Source organism: Triturus cristatus, chromosome 8, assembly GCF_964204655.1.
Source record: "Triturus cristatus chromosome 8, aTriCri1.1, whole genome shotgun sequence".
In the NCBI taxonomy this organism is placed as follows: domain Eukaryota; kingdom Metazoa; phylum Chordata; class Amphibia; order Caudata; family Salamandridae; genus Triturus; species Triturus cristatus.
In genome coordinates, this window is record NC_140591.1 from 1521824103 (window position 1) to 1521843302 (window position 19200).

The 19200-nt window shown below is 45.5% G+C and overlaps 1 protein-coding gene across 1 annotated transcript in view; it reads left to right on the top strand.

Annotated features, from left to right (window-relative positions):
• The first annotated feature begins 1572 nt into the window (after nucleotides 1-1572).
• The window catches only part of PGM2L1 (phosphoglucomutase 2 like 1), a 670483-nt gene continuing 652855 nt past the window's right edge, over nucleotides 1573-19200 (top strand). The window contains exon 1 of the mRNA XM_085623364.1: nucleotides 1573-2017. Coding sequence (XP_085479490.1) covers nucleotides 1913-2017 — 105 coding nt within the window. The 5' untranslated portion in view covers nucleotides 1573-1912. The remainder of the gene's footprint in view (nucleotides 2018-19200) is intronic.

Below are 19200 nucleotides of genomic sequence, written 5' to 3' on the forward strand. Positions count from 1 at the left end.
CTTCCGGCCCACCAAGAAAACACATGGTGCCCGCTACGGCCAGTCCGGCCCTGTCCCAGAATAATGCAAAAGTAACAATAGTTTAACTATCTGAAACCCTACGTCAGCCCTCAAAACCATGCTGAGTTACTTCAGACAACTCACTCCTTATTATCGCCCTTCACTTTCACACTCACCCTGCACTCACAGCGATCACAATGCACACACACTATTCACCCTCCACTCACAATGACCACACAGCACTAATGCCACTCGTCATGAACTCACACCGTTCTCCCTCCACTTATCCTGTGGTCACATGAGCACACCGCTCACTCTGCACTCACAGTGATCACTCTGCACTCACAATGCACTTGCGCTATTCACCCTGCAGTCGCATGAGCACACTACTCACCCTGCACTCATGGGACACTTCACTCACCTGTCCCCCTCAGTGCTCACTCTGCAATCTCACTCAAACTCATCACTAACCATACATTCATTTGTCCCACTCTGCACTTACATTTGTATACAAATTCATGTGGTCACCTCACTCACCCTGCAGTCACTCCTCTCACCCTACTCTCACATTGTTGCATCGCTCACAGTGCACTCACATGGGCACTCCTGTCACCCACACAGCGCAGAGGGTTAATGTGCCTGCTACAAAGAATGTGTACCAAGCAGATCACAGAACTGAGTGTGAGTAAACTACGAGTAGCCCTAGAAAAAAAATGTAATGTTGGTCAGAAAGGGGCTATAGAGAGATTAGGTGCATTGTCAGTGAGTGGTAGTGAGGGAATTCATGGAGAAGAAGGAAATGGGGAAAGGGCGCCAAAAAAGACTGTTGCACCGTGCGCGACCAGTGCTAGAGCCAGCCATGGCTGGGACTCTTAGCACCCTTCTCCCGCCCCGAAGTTTGGGTCTAGTTGCTTCCCTGGTACCGGTACTCTCCTAGCCCAAGTAGAACTTGAGAAGTGGAGGTACTCAGTAACGGCTCATTAAAAGCACTGATTTCTAGGTAAGCTTCAACATGTCCGCAGTAGGTCTCTGAAGACAAACAACCGTGCTGTATGGTAGGCTTCGACCTAACAACTGGCCCCCATATCACCCTATTACAATTATAAGCAAACATAATTGGGGTGCAGTGGGGTTCTCTTGGACACCCCAATTATGGCTCCCTGGGGCGTAGCTTGGTTTGTAACATGGGGGGGTTTGAGCTTCAGATTTTCCTACAATCACGTTGGCCTTTAATGTTAAAATACATTAAAATACATAATACATGGGCAGGGCACGTGATAGGTGCTTAAGTGGCAGCGGAAAGGGAAAGGAATACAGATTGGCTGAGGCGCTCAGGGAAAACACATTTTTTATAAGCGTGACAACATTTTTGAAGACATTCACATTCGGCAGCTTTTTGAGTAATCTCAATGAAGCCTCGAAGAAAGGAGTCTTCAAACCTAAAACCACATTTCCCATGATAGCACGACAGCGGTTAACGCATGCGCGAAATGTACTCCCTCGCCGGCCAAGAGCATGACCGAATTCGCTTCTTCTTTTTCTGTCCTCGCGCCGCCTCCAGCGGCTGTCAATAGGGTAACGGGAGTGAGCGCGCGCAGGTGTTGGAAAAGGCAGCCCGTGCACGCAACTGTCAGTGTGGGGTTGCGCGCGGCGGTGTGAGGGCCGTTATTTACGTTTAATACAGAGGGGTGGGCTCTTTCCTGCCCCTCTCCTCCGCAGCGTTCCTTCTGGAACGAACGGTGCCCAAGGGAGAGAGAGCGAGAGGCTGTTGGAAGCTGCGTGGGACGCCCAGCTCGGAGACACCAACGCCCAGCGCTCCATCACCCGAGCTTCCATGGCGCAGCTTTCGTAGCCCGAGCTTTTAGCTAACGCCGTGCAAAAGAGGTGCTGCGACCGGGCTGCTGCCACCACCATGGGAGACCGCGGCGAGGATGTCAACTCAAACCAGCTACTGCCCAGGTGCACCGGGGACTCGCAACTGGACGTCGCCGCCTGCCTCTGGATGCGCTGGGACCAGGTGGGTACTTGCGCCAGCCTGTCACCGCGGACCGGTGCTCGTGCTGTAGGCTTGTTTGCATGCCTAGCATGCGCCACGAACCTTCTCATTGGTCCGTGCACGCGTGTTCCATGAGCTGGTGTCCAATAGGGCGGCAGCTTTAGCATTGTTTGATGACATGACCATGTGCTCTGTCTAGCTGGAAGTCTGGGTATCAACACCTATAGTAACGCTAGTCTTATCTGGGCAAAGGGAGAAGCTCGAAACTGAAGAGAGAAGCTTTAAACCTCAAAATGTACCCCCTAATTTGAAGTGTCATAGATGCTGACTATTTTTTATTTGTATTATGTTGTATTTACGTTTTCTGCTCGTTAGCTATAGTATTAGTATTAAGTGAACAATGTTGTCTTGTAGTATAACCTGTGACTGGTCGAGATATTCAGACGCTGTTTTTCTATAACACATCAGATTAACACTTAAAATCCCATTTTAGACAACTTTACTGTATTATATGTATTTAAGGAGAGCCTCGGCAGGACCAATATGTTTTGTTGTTTGTTCATTTATGCTCCATCAAAAATACCAACGAGGCAACGACAGTTTTTGAGCCAAATGATGTCAACAAAACGTTTTGAGTTTATTGATATATCTTTACAAATTAAATTTACTGAGGAAATACAAGTTATTGTGATTTGTTGGACTGGACAAAACGTGCAGACTGTGCCAGGCTTCCTGTCTCCTCACGATACCTGGCCTCAATTATAAACATGCATAACCATAAAATAATTTCACTGTCTTAATTGTAGTAACCTCGTCAGAGGAATGTCTTAATGTGTGGTACCTTTATCTTCAACTAAACACAGCCAGCTTAAATAAAATAATGGCAAATATATTGTAGGAAAACTGGCCACACGATACAACAGCAATGAAAGAAAGCATAACAAGCATTGGCATAGCCAATTGGTCTCGCCTTTGGGACCTTGTAAGTGTTTAGCCATGCAACAGTTGCATAACTAAATACTTATAAGGTCCCAAAAGCGAGACCTATTGGCTATGCAAAGCGGCCGTGAAAGTGATCGTGATCACGATCAAACATCAAAGCGGCCGCAAGTGAAAGTAATCGTGGTAAAGCGCGGCGCGCGTGCCCACGCACATGCACTGTACCTCTAGGCTGGCCTGGTAGCACTTTTTGGAGCCCTCTCAATAAGTCTCGCCAGACCAGCGCATGCGCTGGGTCAGGCGAGACCTAAAAATGAATACAAAAGCACAAAGCAATGTCTCCTGTGAGCAAGCTATTGATAGTGTTCACGTCACACTATGCATCCTTGTTCTAGTAGGCCAAATTAACCCCTTCCATGCTCATGACGGAACGGTTCCGTCATGAGCATCGGTTGAGCTGTGCTCATGACGGAACCGTTCCGTCATGGCCCCGCCCGCGCTCGAACCCTTCAGCACCGCGGAGGAATCCGCGCAGCGCTGAAGGGGTTAAGCGACAATAGCACCTTTGGTCTCATGCCCCAAGTAAATAAATGAAATGCAACCAGCCAAGCAGCCTCCTGACGTGCAGTTAGTGCGCATATGTACTACGTGCCTCGGCACTAAGACATCAGCTAAACAACATGTTGTATCCTGCAGCAGATGACACAAGTAGTATTTCCAAGTCTTCTTTATTGGTTCCAAAACAATTAACATCATTTCTTAGCCCAGCTAGCTCTGGTCAAGTACCAGCCCCACCAGGAGCAGCCTGCCTAGCTGCTTAGCCCATCTGTAACTGCCAACACTCATCCTCTCAGACACCGAGGCATTCCACGCATCACAGTCACACCAACATTCCGTAACCAACTCACACTCCGGCTGAGCAGCTAGGAGGACCTAGGCTGGTTTACATGTAGATGCAATATAGAGGGTTGTTAGAACTGCGGGTGTCTAGTTGGCAGTGGTTTGCACCTTTGTCAAAATAGGGACCCTTGCTTCTAGTCAGGGTAAGGGGCCTACACTCCTAAAATAACCCCTGCTCAACCCTGTGGTAGCTTGGCACGAGCAGTAAGGCTTCTCTCAGAGGCAGTCTGTAAAGCATTTTTTAACACGTACAGTAATACAGTGAAACACTACAGATGGACACAACACAGGTTTTATAAAAATAACGTATTCTTTATATAGACTTAACACAAGACCCAAACGACGACAATCCACAATACAGTATTAAGAAAATGACTTTTAAATGGTAGAAATAACTTGGTTCACTTTAGATGGTAAATGCGACATGTTTCTCACAAAGTACCTTTGGATGCGTAACGCAAGATAAACAAAAGGTTCGCAGGGAGAACGATACGTAGGTTCCTTGCTTCCGGGAGGTGATGAGTCTGTTCCTCAGTGCTTGCGCAAAGTAGGCGATGCGTCTGTTCCTTACCAGAGAGGAGGTGATGCGTCGATCTCTGGTTGCGTTCCGGTTGCGATGCGACAAGATGGCGCCTCGATGAGATGCTACGATCCGATGCGATAAGATGGCGTTTTTGATGCAACGATGTGAAGACAATGCGTGCACACCCGATGGCCGTGCGGCGACTCTGGAACTTCTGAGCCGTGACAGGCCCTGCGACACGCTTCTCCGGTGATGCGATAGAGACCCTTGCGGTGGCGACGTGCTTCTCCGGTGCTGCGACTTCAAACAGCTGCGACGGAGACACGCTTCTCCGGTGATGCGATGGCGACCCTTGCAGTGGCAACACGTTTCTCCGATGATGCGACGGCAACAGCTGCGGATGCGACACGCTTCTTCTCGTTGACTCGCGCTTCCAGCTCCCAACAAAATGCAGGATTCTGAGCACAGAATTCCCAGCTAGGAAATTCAGGGGGGTAGCTGGGGTTGAAGTCTTGTATCCCTGAGACTTCAGCAGGAGGCAAGCACAGTTCAAGCCCTTGGAGATTCTTCTTCAAGATGATGAAAGTTCAATAAAAGTTCCTTCTCCTTTCTTGGCAAATTAGCAATCACTGCAGGCCAACCCTGGAAAATAGCACACTGGCACCGGGGCAGTCAACTCCTTCAGCTTCTTATGGTTCCTCTCCTTGGCAAAGGTTCGTCTTGATTCCCAGAAGTGATCTAAAGCCTTGGGGTCTGGGCCCCAATATTTATACTATTAGTTTCTTTGTTCTCTGAAGGCAGAGAGTGTCTGTACCTGGCCAAAACTAGTTCTGTCCACACAGGTGCAGCTTCCTGGCAGGAGGTGGAGACAGCATTGCTGAAAGCAGACCTGGCCCAGGTAGCTGAAAGGAAATCTCTTCCCCTTACTCTCTATTCTATGAGGGCTCAGGGGAGTGAAAGGAAATCTCCGCCCCCCCACTCTCTAGTCAGCCAAGGTCCTATTCAGCCCAGCCCTGACTCATCAGACTGCTGGAGCCCAAGCCCTCCTGTCACTCACAAACCAGACATGCAGTACACAACCTAGCAGAGGCAGGCTGAATGGTTAGGTAAGAAAATACCTACTTGTGTTATTTTCAAATGCAGAATGTAAAAATCACCTTCACTAAAAGATGTATTTTAACATTCCGAGTTCATGCATACTAAATTTGTTTTTCTACCATGTTCCCTGGATCAGTTAGGATTGTAAGATGTTATAATCAAACTGCCCATTCTGGTCTGTGGGGACTGGTAGCCTTTGCAATAGTGGAAAACGAAATTGGCTGTAATTCACTATCAGGACATGCCACACATACCAGGGCATGTCCTACCTTTCACTTAAAATGCACCCTGCCCTTGGGCCTACCTTAGGGGTGGCTAACATGTAGAAAATGGAAGGTTTAGGGACTGGCAAGTCGGTGCACTTACCAAGTTGACATGGCAGTACTAGACTGCACACAGGCTCTGCAATGGCAGGCCCGAGACACACTTTACAAGCTGCTTCTGTGAGTGGCACAATCAGTGCTGCAAGTCCACTAGCAGCATTTGATCTACAGGCCCTGGGCACTGTACTAGGGTCTGAAAAATAAATCAAATACGCCAATCATGGTGTCACTAATCCATGGTGTCTTGTGGAGAGGTGTGGCTCACTGGTTAGAGGAAGCAGACCCAGAAGCAGAGGACGGCCCGGGACCAGGGTTCAATCCCCGACGCGGCAGGGTCGTGGACCAGGGCCAGCGGACTCGATAATTCTCGCTTCGGTGCCTACTCTAACCAGGGATCACACTCGGCGACTCTGGGCATTAGCTTGCCTCATCTCCACAACGGCCCCCACATTCGCCGGGGATGCCTGGTTTCACCTTGGAGATACCCTGGAGGGACCATCTCACAGGAGTAGCCAGGACGGGTTCCCCAGCGGTCTACAGCGCCAGGACGCCTCAGGGCAGCAGTGCGCTTTACAAGACACATAAATTTACATTTTACATTACAACAATTTACAATAGGAAGCACTTGCACTGTGGCACTGAATAGCAGTGGCACAGTGCCCAAAGCATGTAACCAGCAAAAACATAAAAAAACAGAGGAGACAACAGCGAAAAATGGAAGGGAGACTCTCGCCAATGGTACCAGGTCTAACAAGGATGTAACATTATCCCTTTCACCGCTTCAGTGCCCATGACGAGATGGTCTCGTCATGGAGCGCGGTTGCGCTGTGCCCATGACGAGACTATCTCGTCATGAACCCCGCCCGCTAATGCAACGGCCGGCACAGGGCGGGGAAGGGGCGTGGCACTGAAGGGGTTAAATAAAAACAAAAATAACAAAACTTCAAGAGAAGAACTATGCACAATAAAGCAGTATTGTTCCATCCTCATCTCCAAAATATTGTTGTATCCTGCAGCAGATGACGCAAGTAGCCAAGTAGTATTTCCAAGTCTTCTTGGTTCCAAGACAGTTAACATAATTTCTTAGTCCAGCCAGCTCTGGCCAAGTACCAGCCACACCAGGAGTAGCTTGCACAGCTGCTCAGTCCATCTGTAACTGCCAACACTCATCCACTCAGGCACCGAGGCATTCGACGCATCACAGTCACACCAGCATTCTGTAACCAACTCACACGCTGGCTGAGCAGCTAGGAAGACCTAGGCTGGTTTACATGTAAATGCAATATAGAGGATATAACGCAACATTTACTCAGCAGAGCAGTTCACACTGCGCTTTCTGGTTTATTTAACCCTCCATTTCCAGAGATAGGCTAAATGGGGGCCCGGGTTTCTATGTACGTTACGTGACGTGTAACCAATGATCATGTGACCTCAGGTCACTGTTGGAACTGAAGAAACACATAATAAACACACTCGACACAGGTGTGATTCCTCAAGGGAATGGTAGCATCACAGAAGCCTCAAATTCGTCGAAGCTCTTTGTATCTCCTCGCTCCATGTCTTTAGGTCAGCAGGCTGGACTTACTTTGGCTTTGTTCCGGCACTAGTGAAACACAAACTGCCGCACAGCGGTGCGTGCTATTTAAGATCCAGTGAAGCACAAGGCAGCTTTGTTGGAGCACCAGCGCAGAGTACTGTACCAGCAGTAGGTCATCCTTGGGAGATATTGCTCTATGCTGGGTTTTCCCCTTGCACAATCATCTGTTAGGGTAAAACTGTGCAGTGTATTTAATTAATTACCCAAATGATCTATACTAAATCCAGTAGAGCTGGAATTTCCACACTACAAAGGGTACACAAAATTTTCAGTCGGCATTGTTGCCAACTTAGGGCACAAATAACATTTGTGATACTGACTGCTAGCTTTTTTTGTGGTTTGTTCGCAGTTTGCTGAAATACGGGGCACAGTGGACACAGACAATTCGCCAACTATTTTGGACATGTTGTTTCTGACGAATATTGTAAATATGGTTGGCCTAGAAGTCGTGATCTGTCATAAATGCTCTAGCTTGGCACATAAGGGAAGTTAGAGGCTGTTTTAGGTGACTAAAGTTGAGCTAGAATTTATAGGGTGGCCAAAGCCACAGTTAACTAGGCTCCAGACAGGAGACGGACACAAAGGCACATAATCATGTAGGCGGAGAGACACAGGAAAGGAGGCTTTGAACCAACCCATCAACTGTTCCATACACAAGTTTTATTAATGATGACCTGACCAAAACAACCATTCTGAACGTTACCTAACCTTCCCTCGATTCTCCTCTCTGTCACCACTAAACACTCGCTGAGACTCCAGGGCTGCCTGTCTTTATCCAGTTCCACATCCATATAATATACACAATGGAAAATTATTACATTTTTACACAATAATTTGAGTCACCTACTTTTGCTCAGGGTTAATTGGCGCTGGCTGTTACTGACCCAAGTCCACTGACAGTTCACTCAACTTCGGAGTTAGATGTTTGTGGTGGCGATCAGTCACACACAAGGCTCTACTCGAGCCTGCCTGGCCAAAGCAGCTGTAAGGAGGTATGTTCTTGGTCTGACTCCGTTCTGCTCGCTCTCCGAAAGAGGGGAGAGGGAGAGATGGGCATTGGCCGAGCAGCGGCCCAGCAGCGACAGAAATGGCCAAATTACTGCATGGCTTGACAATAAGCCATTACAGTGATTGGTCATTGTTCCGTGGGCAGAACCTCCCACCCCGCTGCACCATGTGCACAAACTGAGCACCAGAGAGGCCTAGACTAGGCCCCAGCAACCGCGTTTCTCAGCCAATCCTGACGTTGATCTCTTGTTGTTACACAGCAAGAGAGCAGCGCCAGGATTGGCTTGAGCGGGCGAACTCGCCGCTCATTGGGAGACTGAGGGTCTGCGGCTTTGAGCAATCCCCACTCACTAATGTGGAGAGTGGAGATGTCTGTAGTGTGCATAACCCCGTCCAGGCGGCGAGCACTCCCTCCCCGCTCCGCCCTGGTTGTTGCCATCGCTGCGCGCTTTTCCCTTAATTAGCACTTGACCACTTCTTGGTGCCTGAAAAGGTCGCAGTTTTATTTTTACAACAAACATTTTTGTAACATGAAATCTTCATATTTCAAATTTCAACATTCATGGTCTTGCTATAGTCCTTCAACGACCATGTTTCACTTTTATCTATTGTTCATTATTTTCTCTATTCCCATTCTGGACCCAGCCGCCCCAATTGCCTGGGAGAGGAGGGAGGGGCCCCAATCCCTGTGTTTCGATTCACGGGTCTAGGCTTCAACTTGCTACCGATTTGGAGGGTGTCCCTTTCTGGGCATGCCCGGGCTGCAAGTGCCGTCCCGCTCGTCCTGTATCCTTTCGGGGCCCTCCCTTCTCCCAGGGGTCTCTGCCGTTTGGCATCCCAAGGACCTTACTTGAGCATCTACTCTATTTTCTTGCGGCTGGGTCCTTGTCATCTTCTCCGTCTGTACCCCTGCCGTAAGGCATCCCCGGGGTCCTGCAGGAGTGTCATCTCTGTTCTTTCTCTGGCGGCACGCCGCCCAATGGCTCCCCCAGTGCCCCTGGCGTGAGGCATCCAAGGACACTGTGTGAGCCTTTCATCTATCTCCTAGTACTTTCGTTCTCTACTAGGTTCCTCGTGTCAGCTCCGCTACCCTTCCCCCCCCCCCCCTACGGCTGCGACGCCCGTATCCATAGGTGTGGGTGGGTGGGCTTTTCTTCTTCTTCTTACGCGAGGGGGAGCCTTGAAATTTCCGTTGGCCCCTTTTAACCTCCCCCTTGCCTACCTCTCTCGCCCCCTGATTGGGGGGGGAGCTTCCTTTGTTTGTGGGCCTATTATGCCCTCCCCGGCCTAGCTGGGTTTTCCTAGTTGCGGGGGCGTGGCGTGGAGGGGTCCCGCCGCCGGCCGGCGTTTTACCCTAGGCCTCTATCGGGTCCGGCTTTGCCTTCCCCGGCCTGGGTCCTGACTGGCTGGCTGGAGAAAGTCAGCCATCCAACCCAACATGCGCACTTGTGGCCAAGGTGCCGTCTGCTCGCTGCCTGTGTGTCTGCCTACCAAATTAATTGAAGCCCCACCACCTTCAGAGCCGCTGCCATGCCTGCCGCTGAATGCTGACTCGCAAGTTTCACTTTTTGAATTTGTTTCAAATTAATCTAAGTGTACCTTACTGTGTATATTCATTTGCCTGTACTGGTGGCCAAATATCAGTGGGGCAACACCCCAACGCCCTAAAGCAGAAACCGCCCTTTGTGTTAACAACCACTGTTCAGGTATATATAAACAACAGTTTGTGCCACTTGATGTTGGAATATGAATTCCCCCCCCCCCCCCACTCCCCGATTTACTTTGGAATGTTGACCACTTAATTTGTGTAAGTTATTTTTTGTGAAGTACTAGCCAAGTCAGAACCCTAGCTGAACTTCACACTGCCTGAGTGCCATCTCGCACACGGATACCTGCTCTGACATAAATAATAACTGAAAAAGTAAAACCACAGGTTTTAAAATGCAATGAAATGTGTGGTTAATCCCTTGAGCTGAAATGTCCTCATGTCAGATAAAGAAGCTTAAGCTGTGTAGGTCTAAAGGCTGCTGTGACATTCAACATGACATTATGAGGCATATTGAGTTTGTTGTGGCGACTAGGAAAGTACAGTGAAATGACTCTTCCTGTCAAGGTCACTGGGACAGTGGAAGTGCTGGTCATGTTTTCTCCCTTTAATCAGGCCAGGGTTCGGCCCGCTTTACTCTGTGTGTTTGTTCAGGTGTGTTGTTGAAAAGTGCCTTCTATCTTAGCACTGAAGGTTATGCTAAAATATTTTATTTTTATGGAATGCGTCACAGTGAAATTTCCATGCGTTTACTTATTACTTCTACTCGCCTTTCCCAGCAGGGCGTACACGTTTCTTTTAGAGAGCATCTTCACCTTTCACGAACAGTAGACGTGCACGGGAGACGATTTCCAATTCCGCTAAAATGCAGATCTGTGCTGTCCAGTTTTGCTGGTGCTGATCGGCAAGGCTGATAGGCTGCCGTTTAGTGGCCTGTCTTTAAAGACGTCAGCAAAATGCAGGCCCTTGCTCCGAACCAAAAGTCTTTCTGGAATCTTTTTTAATGTGAATCCGCTGCCACACCTATTGAGCAAGTTTGTTGAATGTGACCAGTCACCTCAGAGGGCAAGGTATTTCAGGGAAGGGCATGTAAGCAGTTATGAGTGAATTTCATGACTCGCTGAATTGTTCTTATATACTGCGACTCGTTTCGATAGTTCGAAAGGACGATTTTCATTCAGTTTATTGAATTTTTTCTTATTCCATTCCCATTTCGCGTGTAGCTCTTTTCGTTCAGGTTATGTCGCAATTTTAGAAAAGATCTATGTAAAAAAAGAATTAAATTATATCAAATGCTACATACTCCGATACCCTCCCCCCTTTCGCTGAGACTATTTTGCGTCAATAAATACATTTGTGTGCCCATCATAAATATGTGTTCTGTAAAAAAAAAAAAACTGGATCCGTAGCAGACGGTTGTTTATTACATGGGAAGGGGAAGAATAGTACAATTATATCTTATGACTCACTAGACATAAGTCCCTTAACAAAGTCGAGTCCCAGAAGAAATAATAGCTTATTTAAAAATACTGCGCTAGTAGATTTATTGCAGTTTCCACCAGTGGCGGTTCCTCCGCTGAGTCAGAGGAGCGTCGCTCCACTGCTATTGCAGCTGTGAAAAACAGAACATTATAATAGCAAGACGCTATTATCATTTTCTTTTTCTTTCGGTAGTCGGGGAGGGGCTGGCTCCCTGACGCCAGAGCAGGGGAGGAGTGCAAAAGTGCACATGACACTTTGGCCGAGCCTCTAGGGCTGACCAAACCGTCATGCACACTTGGCATGTTCTCAATTGGGCTGTGTCGCAGAGTCCCGTAGAGAACATGCCCAGCCTTCCCAGGCACTACCTGAGCGTCCAAAAAGGACGCTCAAGCAATCACAACGCAGCGTCATGATTGGCTGGGAGAGCCCGGAAGCCTGAGTGCTTCCGGTGCTTCCAGCAGAGGAGAGAGGCTTGCGGCGGCGGGAGAGGCATGTGGCAGATAGTGTACGTTTTTTAACTTTTGTTTAAACCCCCTCTGCCCAACCACCCCGTTCCGAGCGAGGCGCCACTGCAATTTACATCCCAATAATATTGATTTGCCCGAAACCAAAATCCTTGTGGAACTGCTGGAGTGCTAGTAGCATCCCTAAGAGTCCAGCCAGTCCATACATGTTTTGGGTGTAGGGCACTGGCAGTTGCATCAGGCCATCGCACAATTATGTCAGTTCTGCTGCTTATGCTAGTGGTGTTGGTGTTCGTTTAAGTCAGTAACGCTGCAGCTCTATTAATCATGTGCTGCTGTAGCTTAGTTACTGGATGCCTAGGTGCTGATGCTCAGTTCTCACGTGACGCTGTAGCTAAGTTACTCATGTGGATATGCTGCTGCTTTGTTATGACCGTGGTGCCGCTGTTCAGTCTTACCCGAGTTCCTGTTGCTCAGATATGCCTTGGGATTTCTCAAATATTCAGTAATGCCAGAACTAGTGGCCAAATATACCAGAGGTGCTTCAACACAATTATATAATTGGCAATCATGTCATGCCAAGCATCTGGGGTTACTCGGTGATCACTGTGGCACTCCTTCATTATGTTTGTGACTTTGCAGCTGTTGCCTGCTTCTGACTTCTGTTCATTTAGGTTGATAGAGATCAGGGTGTATATAATATTCCCACTACCACGGATAGAGTAATCTCACAGTTACACGCACATGCATACATCATACGCTAGGGCCCATTTCACTAACATACGCTCAAATACTCTACCAGCAATAAACCTGTGGAAAGAAAACACTCCTAAACACCCTGCATCTATATCGAGGCCGATAAGACCTGGTTTTTGTGACTGTCCCTAAGCATAGTCTATACAATATATACAACAATAATCAATAACGCAAACCCAATAATTGACAGAAATGAATATCTAACACCATGTTTAAAATTATATTGCTTTATCTAAAATTAGTCAAAGAAATTCAATCAGAGTAAATCATTTCTCATAGTTACCTATTCTAGCTAAATGTCAGAACGGGTCAGGACAAGTCTCTCAGTAAATGTCTCTCAAGACGACGAAGTCCCTTCAGCATCAATCCTCAGCAACGCAGGTTCAATACGCAGCAAAGGCAAAATGGCAAGTGGCAAATGGGGTGGGGAGAACCCTCTCTAAGCTAACAGTTTTTATAATAAATTGAACAAAAGAAAGATACATTGGAACATAGGAAAAATCATAATGTCCGCCGGACTTGCTGAGCAGAGCGAGAAGGAAAGGATGTAACATTGCTACATTTGTGAATCTCCGCTCAGGAAAAATACACATAGCGAAAACTACGGAACAGGAACCAAGAAAATAAAACATGTATCACATTAATCCGGCTTCTCCTCGGCTATCGAGCCACAGTTCAGAGTTTCCCTCTAAGGCTCCTTTGTTTTTCAAGACTGCCAAGGACACTTTCACTTCTCTTGGAGAACTCCCAAAAACTGCTGCTGTCCTCATGGAAAGTTTCTCGACAAGGACCATGGTCAGTTAGCTTCAAAACCATTTCCAGCAGGGGTCTCCCTCGTCTCAGTTTTCACATATTCATTCGAGGCCAGGCTCACAAAATCAGCCATCATGGACTAGGCCTCCATAGGCCACAATAGACCATCTCAATTAAAAGAAATAAAAACAACGTTACTACAGCATAATGATTAAACAGTGTTAACCCCACTAATACCCTTATGTGTATGCATTTATCTAGCACTTGCAACATGGAAAGCATTAATTCAAAAGCGTTTTGTGCTAAAAAATAAACAGCACATAGCAACGTTTAAACATGAAAACGCATTTAACACACGCGTTATTATCAGTCAGCACATTTAAGCACATTCACATGTAACTCTTTCTTGTTAAAACAAACGGATTGATTAATATAAACGCACTTGCACAAGACAAATAATTAATTATTAATTATTAATAAATTAATACCACGAATAGACATGCCAGAGCTTCAAAAGCCCCAGAATTTTCAAACTGAAAACTCTGCTCCAGCAATCCCCCCTTTGGTGATTTTATCACCAAACAAACCCAAAAAAAAAAAAAAAATTTGTGAAAATTTAGTCCCTATTTTAGGAGAAATCAGAAATGTCTTTTCCCCTTTACACAACATTAAACACCAGTCACTCTTTCATCATCCCTTTTTGTCTCGAAGTAAACACTCTCCCTCAATTCTTCTAGTTCAATTTCTTGAGGTTCTCTCTTCAACCTCTTATTTTTCTTTTCCTTATTCAATTTCTTCCTCCCTCCCCTGTTTTTACAACACACACACACCAATCTTATTATTAATAAAGCCACAATTATACAAGACAAGGGAAACAATATTCTACCTATAATAGTACTACCTATCTTTGCAATAAAATCCTTAACAGCTATCATTTTATTAGCTATTTTAGTCCACAAACTCTCAGCTTCAAGTGGAACTAATTCTTCATGCAAATCAGTAATATTTTTGATATAGACCTTTAGGTCTCTGCTTTCGTCTGGAATGTAAGTGCAACAATGTTGAACTTTCAGCATTCCACAGACTCCACCCTCCCTGGCCAATAGAATATCAAGGGCAAGTCGATTTTGCATAGACATGGCACGTACGGCACTTAATTCCGTATTTACCAAAAGAAACCCTCCAGCGGTATTTGTCGATAAGCGATCAACCACTGTGGACAGTTTCCGAATTCCATAAGCATTCAAAGAAATTCCCACTGCTGGAATCAAAACCCCAAAAATATCACCCACTATTTCAGACCAAGTTTCTCTCTTAAAACGCATTAGTAAGTTAATATGTTCTACATCTGTTACTTTATCTATATGAAAAATCTTTGGAAAAACTAGGCCCACATAACACGTGCCATACCAATGGTCAGGCAACTTGTAATAAGCCTTATTCCCACAAACATAATATACTCCTGGAAAAATCGTATCTTCTCCACCTCTGAAACCCCAACCTGTTGCAATGAAGTATGTATCATGGCACTCACTAGTCCCGACAAAATATGTATCATATTGGGATTTCCTTCTTGTAATACAAAGTTTACCCTTCTGTGGTGCATCTAGAGCTAAAGTTGGACTAGCCCCATTCTTCAACTCTTTTCCCATCTCAATGTCCCAAATTGTCTCACTCACTTTATATTTTCCTGCTTTCTCGTGCATGTTCAATCTCCTTTCTTCTACCATATCCAGGAAAGCTTTCTCCTCTCCTTTCAAACTGCAAGTTAAATTATTCTTAAAAATGTAATCTAATGTTAATCCTTTTTCTTCAATAAAAATCTCACCAAAAGTGTTAGCTTCTTTAGCTGGATTCAGCTCTTTGTTCATTGGCAAGTGCCCAAAAATACTATCTCTGTTAGACATCTCATAATCTACTTTCCCTAACAAATAAAAAACACTACTTAAAATACTACAAGAAATACCATATGTAGCTGGTAAATGATGATAAGTAACACCCTCTGAAACGGATGCAGGTAATTGCATACAGACGTAGCAATCCCTTACTTCCATTGTCTTCACATATTCATATAACATTTTCGAAAAAACATTACTAGAAAAGTTATTAATTGACCTATCTTTGTGTGCGTAAGCATTATTAATTCTAATTGGAACTACTTTTTGTGAATTCTTCCCTACATTTGTCACATTCTCTGTATGCATCTCAAACTCTACTTTAAAAGTAACTAATAAAACTAAAACACCCCATAGAAGCATTAATAATCCAGTACAACAGCAGCACATCCTACACCACCTCTTAAAGAAGGCACATCTATTTCTATTATCCTCTATGTTAGCCATTTTAGTTTAGCCTCTACTACTCCACTACTGTTTGAACTTCTTCAATCCTTCAGTAATTCTTCAGCTTTCAATTTATCCAAATGATCTCTTCGTTCACTTGATCCAAGTGAATCCTTCTTTCACTCAGTTTGGATACTTGTCATTCTTCACTTCAATTTCTTCAACATCAAATTGTATCAGATCTCCAACATCAAAATCCTCAGTACTCGACTCTTCTCCAATGTCAGTCAAGAGTACTTTCAGAATTTCACCAGTATCTTCCTCAACCACTTCTCTCAAGATCTCTTCCGGATTATCTCGAGTCACTGCCTCTTCTTTTCCTCCTTCAGACAGTGCCACATAAGACCATTCCGGTGATCTGTACTTTTGGTTGGGTCTTCTTACTCTTTTTATTTCCACTGGTTCGTTTGGCTCCCTTGATTCTTCTTCTTCAGCTTTTGAACTTTGACTCGAAACTTCATTCACTTGTTCAGCTTTCGATGTATTTGCTCTTATTATTTTGTATCTCAGCCTCTTAACTCTGTTGTTAGGCCAACGGTCTCCTCTTAACACCTTTTTCGGCTTTATTTCTTTATTACTTCTTTCTCCAATCCAAGTTCTCTTTCTCAGAACTCGACCCTCTGTTTGTTCATCCTCATCATCTGTTTCAAGTGCCTCTTGTTTCCGTTTTCCAGCAGCTCTCTTCTTCTCCACAGATTTTTTCACCACTGTTTGAGACTTCCCTACTCCTGTCCCTCCTCGGGTCTCCGACACGCAATCTTCTTGCTGTCTACTTGTCCCTTCACCTGGCTCATCAAGAATGTTCCCTACACCTCCTCGGGGGTCTTCCGCAACCTGTCCCTCTCTATCTTTTTCTGACCCTACTTCTTCAAGTATAATCTCAAGTGGTTCTTCAATCTCCTCCTCTTCTGATTCAGGAGTAGTCTCTGTGTGATTTCTCTTTTCTTTTCTTTTTCCTTCACTGCTGTTTGAAACTTCAGGCTCTCTTACAGAATTTGATCTCCTCTCTGATACTCGCAGTGGTTCATTCGAAGCTCTTCCTACTTCTTTCCCCACTGATTCTGTATCTTCATCATCGCTGGAATCTGACTCTTCAAAATACTCTTTACCAGTCCCTTCTTTTGGGTTTGGAACTCTCAGAGTATGACTTGCATGTACCCAGTGCTTCACTCCAGCACACTTTACTGCAGTCGTCGTAGTCAGAATAACTTGTCTTGGCCTTCCACACCTTGGAATCAAGCAATTTCTTCTTCTGTGAACTTTTATCCTCACCCAGTCTCCTGGACTCAGATCATGGGCTTGCTTCTTCTCAAGTGTGGTAGCTTCTTCTCCAACCTGGTGAAACACAGAATGAACTGCGTCAGCCTGGCCTTTACAGTAATCCAAAATCATGTCATCAGTTATTGTCACCAACTTATTGACAGGCACGAATGCATGGCGCATAGCACGTCCCATGATTATCTCGTGCGGACTCAAACCAGTAGTTCTATCTGGAGTAGATCTCATTGTCATCAGAACTAGAGGCAAAACATCTGACCATTTCATGCCAGTGGCTAAGCACATTTTTCCAATCCTATTCTTGATTGTGCCATTAATCTGTTCAACCACACCAGAAGCCTCTGGTCGGTATGCACAATGTAGCTTCTGCTGTATTTTCAATGCTTCACAAATCAAACCCATGAGCTCATTTTGAAAATGTCTACCTCTATCAGACTCAACTGTTACTGGAAACCCGTACCTAGGAATCAACTCCCTTAACAGTAACTTTGCCACTGTTAATCCATCATTTCTTCTAGTCGGGTAAGCTTCCACCCACCTTGAAAACAAACAGACTACCACTAGAACATACCTCAGTCTGTTTACTTGGGGCATTTCAATGAAATCAATCTGCATTCTTGTAAAAGGACCTCCTTCTCTGCCTATTGTTCCCAGACTCACCACTGTCTTTTTCCCAGTGTTAAATTGCTGACAAACCAAACACCTTTGACAGATGCTTTCTGCAATTGTCCTGAACTTTGCATTGTACCAGGTCTGCTTGAACGACCTAACCATCGCGTCCCTCCCCAAATGTCCCTGGCCATGATACATCCTTGCCATTGACGACAAGATGGAGTTGGGCATCACTGGTCTGCCATCTCTGTAGACCCAAACATGGTCTGTTTCTCTTGGAGCACATCCTGCCTTAATCCAATCTTTTTTCTCTTCCTCTCCTGCCTCATCTTGCAACTGTTTCACTTCATCCCAGGTCTCTAGGACATTAGTAAACATCACAGATAGAAAAGACATTTCTCTTTCTCTGTCCCTGTTAATGGACTGATTCGTCTTGGCACAGTATTGCGCAACATCGTTGGCATATCTGTTTCCAACCGTTATAAAATCCTCCCCTGGACCATGGGCAGCACATTTTACAACTGCTAACTCCTTAGGCAGCTGTATCGCCTCAAGCAATTTACCAATCATTTCAGCATTCTTTATTGGAGTTCCACTCGATGTCAAGAAACCTCTTTGTAGCCAAAGTTGGACAAAGTCATGCACCACTCCAAATCCATACTGACTATCAGTCAACACAGTCGTCCTCAAATCTTTCCCGATTTCGCAAGCTTTTGTCAATGCTATCAATTCAGCAACTTGCGCAGATTTCACCCCTTTCAATGGTGATGCTTCCATGACCTCTGAAACTTTGCATACCGCATATGCTGCACATAGCACACCATCATCATTTCTCAGGCATGATCCATCCACAAACAACACATGATCACTCTCATTCAAGGGTAAATCCCTTATGTCTGGTCTTGGTTTTGTACAGTACTCAAGCACATCCAAACAATCATGATCATCTTCCATTTTCACACCCACATTTTCAATGTCTGGCAAAAGCGTCGCTGGATTCACATTCACACATCTCTCAAGTGTCACATTTGATGCTCCCAGAATCACTTTTTCGTACTTAGTCAATCGACTATGTGACATGTACTGAGTTCTGCTTCTTGTCAAAAGAATTGCCACATTGTGAGGTACGAATACCCTTACAGGATATCCCATTATGATTCCCTCACTTTGTTCCAGACTCCTGCATGTTGCAGCCACAGATTTCAGACAACCTGGTAAACCCACAGCTACAGGGTCAAGTGTCGATGAGAAGTACGCAATAGGCCTTCTCAGTAATCCATGTTTCTGAATTAACACTGAAAGTGCACATCCATTTCTTTCACTGCAGTACAGCTCAAATTCTTTCTCATAGTCAGGCATACCCAAAGCTGGAGCCTCACACATTTTACTTTTGAGCTCTTCAAATGCTGCCATTTGTTCTGCATCTAGATCCAATGGATCAGTCATCTCACTTTTTGTCAGTTTAATCAGTGGCTTTGCTATCAGGGAAAAATTAATTATCCATTGACGACAATAACCCACCATACCCAGGAACATTCTCACTTCTCTCTGGGTTTTTGGAGCTTTCATTTCTCTGATTATTC